Genomic DNA, 12653 nt, shown 5'->3' on the forward strand with positions numbered 1-12653 from the left:
TTAGCCCTTTATTATTTAATTTGGCTTTAGAACCCCTTGCTATTGCTCTTAGAGATTCTAACACTGTTCAGGGTATTAAGAGAGGGGACAAAATACACAAGGTTTCGTTATATGCAGATGACCTGTTAGTTTACATTTCAGATCCTAGGAGATCTATTCCTTTTATGTTATCTATACTTTCTGAATTTAGTAGTTTTTCTGGCTACAAATTAAATTTACATAAAAGTGAGTTATTTCCTATTAATAATTACTCGGATCCAAACCATCAAATGCCTTTTACTATTGCTAAAAATTACTTTACCTATCTTAGTATTAAAATTACTAAAAGTTTTAAGGATCTATATACATATAATTTTTTTCCATTAATTTGCTACACCAAACAAATGCTCTCCAAATGGTCTCCTATGACATTATCATTGATAGGTCGAATTAATGCTATTAAAATGATAGTTTTACCAAAGTTTTATATATATTTCAGGCAGTTCCCCCTTTCATTCCTAAAAAGTTCTTTGATAGAATAGATTCTATAATTTCATCTTATATTTGGAACAATAAAAATCTTAGATTGAGTAAACCCTTACTGCAGAAATTAAAAAAAGGATGGTGGTATGGCTTTGCCTAATTTTAGAATGTACTATTGGGCAATCAATATTCGATATATTACTTTTTGGATTCACTATTCAGATATACATGAATGTCCATCATGGTTGGATCTAGAGGTAAACTCGGTGAAAGGTTTCTCTTTGGCCCCTTTACTGGGAGTTCCTCTTCCTTTTTTGTTTTCTAAGATTAATAGACGAGAATTTAAACCCGTTATTAAACATACATTAAGAATTTGGTTCCAGTTTCATAGATTTTTTGAGTTAATAATTTTATTCTATCTAGTAATAGCTATCTTAATTTTTTTTTAAACCATCAATTTTGGATAAGGCCTTTTTAATTTGGAAAACCAAGGGAATAATAACTTTTTCAGATTTGTTTTTAGGGAACTGTTCAATGTCTTTTTCTCAGTTAGCGGATCAATATGATTTATCGAATGTACACTTTTTTTAGATTATTTACAAATTAGGAATTTTTTTTTTAATGTGGTTTGTTACCATATTACCCTTCTGCTTATCCACCTAATATGATAGATGTTCTCTTTCAGTTTAAACTATTTCAAAAAGGGTTGATAGCTATCATCTATAAACGGTTATTGAGTTTACAAATGATATCTAACGATAAAACTAAACGCGCTTGGAAATTGGAACTTCAAGAGTCATTTTCAGATAATGAATGGAGTAACATTTTTCACCTCATCTATTTGTGCCCATCATTCCTTGATACAGTTTAAAGTAGTGCACCAGGCCCATATGTCAAAGGATAAACTAGCGCATATTTTCTCCAATATTAATTCTATTTGTGACAGATGTAATACGAAGTTGGCCATGTTAACTCATATGTATTGGTCTTGTATAAAGCTAGATAACTTTTGGCGAGATGTTTTTAAAACACTGTTAAGAGTTTTGGATCTGGATCTACAAACTCACTTGCTTACGGCAATTTTTGGGATTATCCCATTGGAAGCAGGAAATATTCTTGTTTCCGCTCAACGTATGATAGCCTTTTCGGCCTTACTGGCTAGGAGAGCCATTTTATTGAAGTGCAAGGATTCTAATCCACCTACGATCTTTTATTGGCTCTCCTCCATCATGTCCTGTTTAAGTTTAGAGAAAATAAGAAGTCGGACATTTGATACATCCTTTAAGTTTGAATGAATATGGCGACCTTTTATCCAATATTTTCATTTAAGTTGATTTATTACTCTTTCAAGTTTTTTTTTTGAGGTTTTAGATTTGATCAGAAAGTTTTTCTCTCCTCTTTTTTTGGTTGTATCCTCAAAATGGACTGCCCAGTCCCTTTTTTTTTGTTTTGTTTGTTCTGTTTTTTTTTAAAAAGTGTAGAGGGTTCTTTTTTCTTTCTATTTAAAACCCAATGTTTTTTTCTCTTTCTCCTTTTAACTGGTAAGAGAATTGTTATTTTCTTTTTTTTAATTATATATTTTATACTAGTTTAACAATGTCTATGACTTTGACAGTGTCTATTTTAATCTTGGTTACTGAGATATATATATATTTGAACTAATTCTCCTCTTGATTGTATCTATGATTTTTTAAAATCCATTAAAAAAATAAAGAAAAAATACATAGTTATATGAGCAGAACCCACTAAAACAGCTGCAAATACCAAAATCATTTTTTTTAATTTTTTATTTTTATTTGGATAAGGAATTCACAAGTATCATGTACTTTTTTCACATGTATAACCTTTTCCATTTTTTTTATATGTATAAAACTATAATTATTTATACATTTCTAAGTACACATTATGATATAAAAAGAAATTAGACACTTAAATAGATAATTATGTACAGTTGAAATTCTAATCTATTAGGCTAAGTAATGATATTAGTTGTTAAGAAAAACAGTAATAATAGTGGATTAATAATAATTTCCATATATCTCTTCTGGACCATTTCTTCTGGTCCAAAATGTTGTATGTAAGCCTATGTAACAACCATTGTAGGTGTTTATACCCTAACTTGTTCATGCTTGCTCCTGCCCCCAAACATAATTATCCAATCCCTATGTACTTATTTACTTAATTTTATCATTTTTTTATCCCTTTCCCAAATCTTTTCCTTTACTTGTGTTAATTCACCAATTTCCAAAAAAAAAACAAAAACAGTAAACATTTAGACCGGGGTGCTTACGTTAGCAATATTACTGTGTTGATGAGAAGAATAGTATAAATCATTAGGAGAGTCATCTAAAGTCTGCTCGACTTGGGGTTATATATTCAATCCATTTATTCCAGATTTGATAAAATTTTTCTTTTTGAATTCTCAGGGAGTAAGTCAACAAATACTAAAATCTTACAGAATTTTTAAAAGTTTTAGCTTTCTCTTGCATGATTAATTGCATCTTCCAAGATTTATTCTTAGACATAAATAACTTACTGAAAGTTAAATATTTATTTAGACATATATCAACTATGCCCATTTGCTCTCAGAATGTCATCATCACTTCTCGGCCTTTTGGCCAAGATTTTTAAAAATAAATAAATAAATAAAAGAATGCCATCAATAAATTCAAAGACTCCTTAACTCTGTCACTTACTTGGTGTGTACACAGTACAATTTTATCTGTACTACTGAAGATTCAATGGGGCCTGGATTTCCTTCTGCAAAGAAAGAAAGTACCACATGAACTGCTTCATCTAATCTCATTCTCCAAATTTCCTGTGCCCATTGAAATCAAAATTTGTAATCAGCTCCTTTGGGCTAATTTTTGCAATTCAATACCAATTTAACATTCCCACACAACCTTTATGTCATTTGTTATTAACATGAATTGTTTATTTTTCATACTAAACATTTTAGTCACTTCACAACTTCAGTTAAAACCACTAATTCATTAATCACAAATGAATAAGGCTTTTGTCATAACAGCATGGAAAGAAGCTCTTTGCCTTAACTGGTCCTTGCCAACCAAGATATCCATCTAAGCTGTCCCATTTACCTGCATTTAGCCCATATTCCTTTTACCATTTCCGACACATGTACAAGCATGCAAAAGCTTTCAACCCTCCAATAAATGAGTAGCACAACCAGGAATTTTGATCAATTCAACTGAGAATTTTTACTTGTGAATCACATGCTTCTTTTTTCACAGTAGAGCCCAAAAAACAGGAAAAATTGCAAAACATGAAAACTAAGCATTCAAAACCTGAAATGTCAGCAGTTCGAATGTATTCATCCTCCCACCCCTTTGCTCAGAACTTAATTGAACCACCTCTCGCAGCTATTACAGCCAGTCCTTTGGATAACTCTCTATTAGCTTCGCACAATGTCATGGAGCAAGATTTACCCATTCTTCCTTGCAAAATTGCTTAAGCTGTACCAAGTTAGTTAGGGAATGGCAGAGGACAGCAAACTTCAGGTCCTGCTAGAGATAACACACACAAATTGCTGGAAGAACACAGCAGGCCAGGCAGCATCTATGGAAAAGAGTAAACAGTTGACGCTTCAGGCCAAGACCCTTCACCAGGACTGGAAAGGAAGGGGAATAAGTCAAAATAAGAAGCTGGGGAGAAGGGAGGAAGTGCAAAGTGGCAGGTAATAGGTGAAACCGGAAGAGAGGGTGGGGTGAAATAAAGAGCTGGGAAGTTGATTGGTGAAAGAGATAAAGGGCTGGATAAGGAGGAATCTGATAGTAGAGGACAGAAGACCATGGAAGAAAGGGAAAGGGGGGGGGGGGAGCACCAGAGGGAGTTGTTGGGCAGGTAAGGTGAGAAGGAAACACGAATGGGGAATTGAGTGGGGGGGGGGGGCGTAATTACCAAAAGTTCCAGAAATCGATGTTCATGCCATCAGGTTGGAGGCAATCCAGGAGGAATATAAGCAGTTGCTTCTCCAACCCAAGTGTGGCCTCAACATAGAAGTAGAACCGACCATGGACTGACATATCAGAATGGGAACGGGAAACAGAACTGAAATGAGTGGCCACCAAGAAATCCCGCTTTTTTTGGCAGACGGAACGAAGGTGCTTGACAAAGCCTACTTCTTCGGCAAGGACTCTTCCACCCCCACCGATGACCCCTTCTCCCGTCTTCAACCCTCCTCCTCTTCATGGACACCCCGCTTTGGTCTTCTGCCTGCTCTAGATCTCTTTATTGCAAACTGCCAATGGGACATCAACCGTCTCCACTTAACCGCACCTTGTTCCCATTCCAACCTCACTCCTTCCGAATGCTCTGCTCTCAACTCCCTCTGCACTAATCCTAACCTTACCATTAAACCCGCCGATAAGGGTGGTGCTGTTGTAATCTGGTGTATTAACCACTACCTTGCCGAGGCACAGCGACAACTCGCGGATACCTCCTCTTATTTACCCTTCGATCGTGACTCCACTAAGAAGCACCAGGCCATTGTCTCCCACACCATCGCTGACTATCTGCTCAGGGGATCTCCCATCCACTGCTACCAACCTTATAGTTCCCACACCTCACACTTCCCGTTTCTACCTCCTACCCAAGATCCAAAAACCTGCCTGTCCTGGCAGACCTATTGTCTCAGCTTGCTCCTGCCCCACCGAACTCGTTTCTGCAAACCTCGACACTGTTTTATCCCCCCTTGTTCAATCCCTTCCTACCTATGTTCGTGACACTTCTCACGCTCTTAAACTTTTCGATGATTTTAAGTTCCCTGGCCCCCACCGCTTTATTTTCACCATGGATGTCGTCCCTATATACTTCCATCCCCCATCAGGAAGGTCTCAAAGCTCTCCGCCTCTTTTTGGATTCCAAACCTAATCAGTTCCCCTCTACCACCACTCTGCTCCGTCTAGTGGAATTAGTCCTTACTCTTAATAATTTCTCCTTTGGCTCCTCCCACTTCCTCCAAACTAAAGGTGTAGCTATGGGCACCCGTATGGGTCCTAGCTATGCCTGCCTTTTTGTTGGCTTTGTGGAGTAATCTATGTTCCATACCTATTCTGGTATCTGTCCCCCACTTTTCCTTCGCTACATCAACGACTGCATTGGCACTGCTTCCTGCACGCATGCAGAGCTCGTTGAATTCATTAACTTTGCCTCCAACTTTCATCCTGCCCTCAAGTTTACCTGGTCCATTTCTGACACCTTCCTCCCTTTTCTAGATCTTTCTGTCTCTATCTCTGGAGACAGCTTATCCACTGATGTCTACTATAAGCCTACTGACTCTCACAGCTATCTGGACTATTCCTCTTCTCACCCTGTCTCTTGCAAAAATGCCATCCCCTTCTCGCAATTCCTCCGTCTCCGCCGCATCTGCTCTCAGGATGAGGCTTTTCATTCCAGAACGAGGGAGATATCCTCCTTTTTTAAATAAAGGGGTTTCCCTTCCCCCACTAACAACTCTGCTCTCAAACGCATCTCCCCTATTTCCCGCACATCTGCTCTCACTCCATCCTCCCGACACCCCACTAGGAATAGGGTTCCCCTGGTCCTCACCTACCACCCCACCAGCCTCCGGGTCCAACATATTATTCTCCGTAACTTCCGCCAACTCCAAATGGATCCCACCACTAAGCACATCTTTCCCACCCTCCTTCTCTGCTTTCAGCAAGGATCGCTCCCTACACGACTCCCTTGTCCATTCGTCCCCCCCATCACTCCCCACTGATCTCCCTCCTGGCACTTATCCTTGTAAGCAGAACAAGTGCTACACATGCCCTTACATTTCCTCCCTTACCACCATTCAGGGCCCCAGACAGTCCTTCCAGGTGAGGCGACACTTCATCTGTGAGTCGGCTGGGGTGATATACTGCGTCCAGTGCTCCCGATGTGGCCTTCTATATATTGGCCAGACTCGTCGCAGACTGGGAGATTGTTTTGCTGAACACCTATGCTCTGTCCGCCAGAGAAAGCAGGATCTCCGAGTGGCCACACATTTTAATTCCACATCCCATTCCCATTCTGATATGTCTATCCACGGCCTCCCCTACTGTAAAGATGAAGCCACACTCAGGTTGGAGGAACAACACCTTATATTCCGTCTGGGGAGCCTCCAACCTGATGGCATGAACATTAGACTTCTCTAACTTCCGCTAATGCCCCACCTCCCCCTCGTACCCCATCCGTTATTTATTTTTATACACACATTCTTTCTCTCTCTCCTTTTTCTCCCTCTGTCCCTCTGACTATACCCCTTGCCCATCCTCTGGGTTTTTCCCACCCTCCCCCTTTTCCTTCTCCCTGGGTCTCCTGTCCCATGATCCTTTAGTATCCCTTTTGCCAATCACCTGTCCAGCTCTTGGCTCCATCCCTCCCCCTCCTGTCTTCTCCTATCATTTAGGATCTCCCCCTCCCACTTCCAAATCTATTACTAGCTCTTCCTTCAGTTAGTCCTGACGAAGGGTCTCGGCCCGAAATGTCGACTGTACCTCTTCCTAGAGGTGCTGCCTGGCCTGCTGCGTTCACCAGCAACTTTGATGTGCCAAATCTATGTTGGCTTTCACAGATATACAGAAGACCACACTGGGAGCACTGGATACAGTAGATGACCCCCAACAGACTCACAAGTGAAGTGTTGCCTCACCTAGAAGGACCGTTTGGGTCCCTGAATAGTAGTGAGGGAGGCGGTATAGGGGCAGGTGTGGTGCTTGTTCCACTTGTAAGGATAAGTGCCAGAATGAGGGGCGAAAGCGAAGGTGAACAGACAGGTAGTGCAGAGCACCCCTGTAGCCATTCCCCTGAATAATAAGTTCACCGTCCTGGATACTGTTGGTGGGGACGACCGATCAGGTGTGAGCCACGGTGGCAGGGCCTCTGGCACTGAGTCTGACCCGGTGGTGCAGAAGGGTGGGACAGAGAAGAGGAGAGCTGTCGTCATTGGAGACTCTATAGTCAGGGGAGCAGACAGGAGATTTTGTGGACATGAGAAGGACACCCGCATGGTTTGTTGCCTCCCGGGTGCCAGGGTCCGGGATGTCTCTGACCGAGTGCACGACATCCTGGTACGAGAGGGAAAGCAACCAGAAGTCGAGATACACGTTGGGACCAACGACACAGGCAGGAAGAGGGATGAGGTCCTTAAGTGTGAGTTTCCGGAACAAGGCAGAAGGCTGAAGAACGGGACCTCAAGGGTGGTGTTCTCAGGATTGCTGCCAGTGCTACGTGACAGTGATGGTAAGAATTGGAGGAGATGGCAGTTGAATGCGTGGCTGAGGAGTTGGTGCAGGGAGCAGGGTTTTTAGATTTTTGGATCATTGGGGAAGGTGGGACCTATACAGATTGGACAGATTGCACCTGAATTCGAAGGGGAGCAATATCCTTGCAGGTAGGTTTGCTAGTATTGTTCGGGAGGGTTTAAACTAATTTGCAAGGGGAATGGGACCCACAGCGACAGAGCAATGAAAGTGCATGGAGTAAAGCCAGATCTAACATATAGAGAGGCTTTGAGGAAAGAGAAGCAGAATAAACGGTGTAACGACAGTAAGGTAGAAGGGCTAAAATGTGTGTACCTCAATGCAAGAAGCATCAGGAACAAAGGTGATGAACTGAGAGCTTGGATACATACATGGAATTATGATATAGTGGCCATTACAGAGACTTGGCTGGCACCAGAGCAGGAATGGATTCTCAATATTCCTGTATTTCAGTGCTTTAAAGGGGATAGAGAGTGCGGAAAAAGGGGAGAAGGGGTGGCATTACTGGTCAGGGATACTATTAATGCTACAGAAAGGGTGGGTAATGTAGCAGGATCCTCTTCTGAGTCAGTATGGGTGGAAGTCAAGAACAGGAAGGGAGCAGTTACTCTATTGGGGGTATTCTATAGGCCCCCTGGTAGCAGCAGAGATACAGAGGAGCAAATTGGGAGGCAGATTTTGGAAAGGTGCAAAAATAACAGGGTTGTTATCATGGGTGACTTTAACTTCCCTAATATTGATTGGCACCTGATTAGTTCCAAGGGTTTAGATGGGGCAGAGTTTGTTAGGTGTGTCCAGGACGGATTCCTGTCACAGTATGTGGACAGGCCGACTAGGGGGAATGCCATACTAGATCTAGTACTAGGTAATGAACCGGGTCAGGTCACAGATCTCTCAGTGGGTGAGCATCTGGGGGACAGTGACCACCGCTCACTGGCCTTTAGCATTGTCATGGAAAAGGATAGAATCAGAGAGGACAAGAAAATTTTTAATTGGGGAAGGGCAAATTATGAGGCTATAAGGCTAGAACTTGCGGGTGTGAATTTGGATGATGTTTTTGCAGGGAAATGTACTATGGACATGTGGTCGATGTTTAGAGATCTCTTGCAGGATGTCAGGGATAAATTTGTCCCGGTGAGAAAGATAAAGAATGGTAGGGTGAAGGAACCACGGGTGACAAGTGAGGTGGAAAATCTAGTCAGGAGGAAGAAGGCAGTATACATGAGGTTTAGGAAGCAAGGATCAGATGGGTCTATTGAGGAATATAGGGAAGCAAGAAAGGAGCTTAAGAAGGGGCTGAGAAGAGCAAGGAGGGGCATGAGAAGGCCTTGGCGAGTAGGGTAAAGGAAAACCCCAAGGCATTCTTCAATTATGTGAAGAAAAAAAGGATGACAGGAGTGAAGGTAGGACCGATTAGAGATAAAGGTGGGAAGATGTGCCTGGAGGCTGTGGAAGTGAGCGAGGTCCTTAATGAATACTTCTCTTCGGTATTCACCAATGAGAGGGAACTTGATGATGGTGAGGACAATATGAGTGAGGTTGATGTTCTGGAGCATGCTGATATTAAGGGAGAGGTGGTGTTGGAGTTGTTAAAATACATTAGGACAGATAAGTCCCCGGGGCCTGACGGAATATTCCCCCGGGTGCTCCACGAGGCGAAAGAAGAGATTGCTGAGCCTCTGGCTAGGATCTTTATGTCCTCGTTGTCCACGGGAATGGTACCGGAGGATTGGAGGGAGGCGAATGTTGTTCCCTTGTTCAAAAAAGGTAGTAGGTATAGTCCGGGTAATTATAGACCAGTGATCCTTACGTCTGTGGTGGGCAAGCTGTTGGAAAAGATTCTTAGAGATAGGATCTATAGGCATTTAGAGAATCATGGTCTGATCAGGGACAGTCAGCATGGCTTTGTGAAGGGCAGATCGTGTCTAAGCCTAATAGAGTTCTTTGAGGAGGTGACCAGGCATATAGATGAGGGTAGTGCAGCGGATGTGATCGACATGGATTTTAGTAAGGCATTTGACAAGGTTCCACACGGTAGGCTTATTCAGAAAGTTAGAAGGCATGGGATCCAGGGAAGTTTGGCCAGGTGGATTCAGAATTGGCTTGGCTGCAGAAGGCAGAGGGTGGTGGTGGAGGCAGTACATTCAGATTGGAGGATTGTGACTAGTGGTGTCCCACAAGGATCTGTTCTGGGACCTCTACTTTTCGTGATTTTTATTAACGACCTGGATGTGGGGGTAGTAGGGTGAGTTGGCAAGTTTGCAGACGACACAAAGGTTGGTGGTGTTGTAGATAGTGCAGAGGATTGTCAAAGATTGCAGAGAGGCATTGATAGGATGCAGAAGTGGTCTGAGAAGTGGCAGATGGAGTTCAACCCGGAGAAGTGTGAGGTCGTACGCTTTGGAAGGACAAACTCCAAGGCAGAGTACAAAGTAAATGGCAGGATACTTGGTAGTGTGGAGGAGCAGAGGGATCTCGGGGTACATGTCCACAGATCCCTGAAAATTGCCTCACAGGTGAATAGGGTAGTTAAGAAAGCTTATGGGGTGTTAGCTTTCATAAGTTGAGGGATAGAGTTTAAGAGTCGCGATGTAATGACGCAGCTCTATAAAACTCTGGTTAGGCCACACTTGGAGTATTGTGTCCAGTTCTGGTCACCTTACTATAGGAAGGATGTGGAAGCATTGGAAAGGGTACAGAGGAGATTTACCAGAATGCTGCCTGGTTTAGAAAGTGTGCATTATGATCAGAGATTAAGGGAGCTAGGGCTTTACTCTTTGGAGAGAAGGAGGCTGAAAGGAGACATGATAGAGGTGTACAAGATAATAAGAGGAACAGATAGAGTGGATAGCCAGCGCCTCTTCCCCAGGGCACCACTGCTCAATACAAGAGGACATGGCTTTAAGGTAAGGGGTGGGAAGTTCAAGGGGGATATTAGAGGAAGGTTTTTTACTCAGAGAGTGATTGGTGCGTGGAATGCACTGCCTGAGTCAGTGGTGGAGGCAGATACACTAGTGAAGTTTAAGAGACTACTAGACAGGTATATGGAGGAATCTAAGGTGGGGGCTTATATGGGAGGCAGGGTTTGAGGGTCGGCACAACATTGTGGGCCGAAGGGCCTGTACTGTGCTGTAATATTCTATGTTCTATACCATAGGATTCTCCTTCACCTTGCCTGCTAAAGCAACTTCCTGCCTTCTTTTAGCTTTCCTGATTTCTTCCCTGGAAGACAGCCCAATGATCTAAAATTCTGAAGCCCTCCCACCTACACGAACTCCTTAGCGTCACATTAAATTATATAATCTTCCTTGTTCTGGCCTCACTAGCATGTAGCACCGTAAGCAATCCTGAGATTACAACCCAGGAGGTCCTGCCTTTTAACTTAGCACCTCACTCCCTGAACTCTCTATGCAGAACCTCATCTCTCATCCTACCCATGTCATTGTTACCTACATGGGCCACGACCTCTGGCTGTTCACCCTTCCACTAAGAATGCTGAGAATTCGATCCGAGGTGTCCCAGGCCCTGGCACCCGGGAGGCAACGTATCATCTGGGAATCTCGTTCATGCCCACAGAACCGTCTGTGCCCCTAGCGAATCCCGTATCACCACACAGTGTCTCTTCTCCCCCCTTCTCTTCTGAGTCACAGAGCCAGACTCTGTGCCGGAGACCCAACCACTGTGACTTTCCTGTTAGGTCAACCCCTCCTCCCCCATCCAAAGTGATATACCTGTTGTTGAGGGGCATGGCCACAGGGGTACTCTGCACTGGCTCCTTAACCCCTTTCCACTTCTTGACTATGACCCAGTCTCCAGTATCCTGCGCCTTAGGTGTAACTACCTCTCTATATGTCCTATTTACCACCCCTTCAGCCTCCTGAATGATCCAGAGTTCATGCAGTTCCACTTCCAACTCCTTAAAGAGAATTGTTAGAAGCTGCAGCCGGATGCGCTTCTCACAGTTGTAGTTGTCAGGGACATTGGCCATTTCCCTGCCTTCCCACATCCCACAAGAGGAGCTTTCAACTATCCTGTTTGGTATCTAAATGAGCAGACATAAAGAAGGGAAGGAGAAAAAAAAATCAACCTAAAGCTTTTCTTTTCTTTCTCTGACTAAAGCCTCGAAGAGCTAAAGCCTCAAGATCACAACTCTGACTTTGCCCACTCAGATGACAGCTGCTGCAATGATGGCAACTGTAAATGCCCCTTGCTTCCTTTAATTTTCTCTTGGTAATCAATCTCAAATATGGCTTGGTCGCTGCTCAAAGCTCTAATCTGCTGCCGCCGCACCCTTTTCTACTCTACCACTGGACCCGAGTGAAATCCCCTCCCTTCCTCTCAAGGTCAACAGACCAACCCAAGAGCTTTGGTCACTGGCATTTAGAGTATTTTTATGAATTCATTGAAAACTGGTGATCCTCCAATATTCTACATCAATAAAATGGGTGAGCTGGTAAGATAATATATTGTACCCGAGGAAAGTGTGTAGTAATTACAGAGAGGTTGAATACTTTTTCAGCCTTTTTAATTTTTAAACTGTTGACAGGTTTTGTAATTTTCCTTTGCATTTGATATGATGCATTATGTTTTGTAGATTAGCTCAGAAATCGTACTCCAATATATTTTAAATTTAGAACACTAGACAGCAAAATGTGAAAGTAGTTGTGGGGGCTGAGTATTTGTCCAAGTGCCTTTTAGATGTTGTTCATGTACCTGCTTCAACCATTTCATTTGGCAGCGCATTCTGTATCTGGGTACAAATGGTTGCCCCACAGGATCCTAATTAAGTCATTCCCCTCTCACACAAAACTATGCCCTCTAGTTCTTGATTCCCCAACCCTGGGGAAAAATTGTGTGCATTCACCCTATTGAAGCCTCTCCTGATTTTATACACCTCTATAAGTTCACCACTCATTCTCAAATCTA

The 12653-nt window shown here is 42.8% G+C and overlaps 1 protein-coding gene across 1 annotated transcript in view; it reads right to left on the reverse strand.

Moving 5' to 3' along the window:
* edc4 (enhancer of mRNA decapping 4) overlaps positions 1 to 12653 on the reverse strand; it is a 108022-nt gene that overhangs the window by 59785 nt on the left and 35584 nt on the right. The window contains exon 13 of the mRNA XM_072279489.1: positions 3159 to 3222. Within this exon, the coding sequence (XP_072135590.1) occupies positions 3159 to 3222 (64 nt within the window). The remainder of the gene's footprint in view (positions 1 to 3158; positions 3223 to 12653) is intronic.

The sequence above is a fragment of the Mobula birostris genome, chromosome 15, assembly GCF_030028105.1.
Source record: "Mobula birostris isolate sMobBir1 chromosome 15, sMobBir1.hap1, whole genome shotgun sequence".
NCBI classification, from domain to species: Eukaryota; Metazoa; Chordata; class Chondrichthyes; order Myliobatiformes; family Myliobatidae; genus Mobula; species Mobula birostris.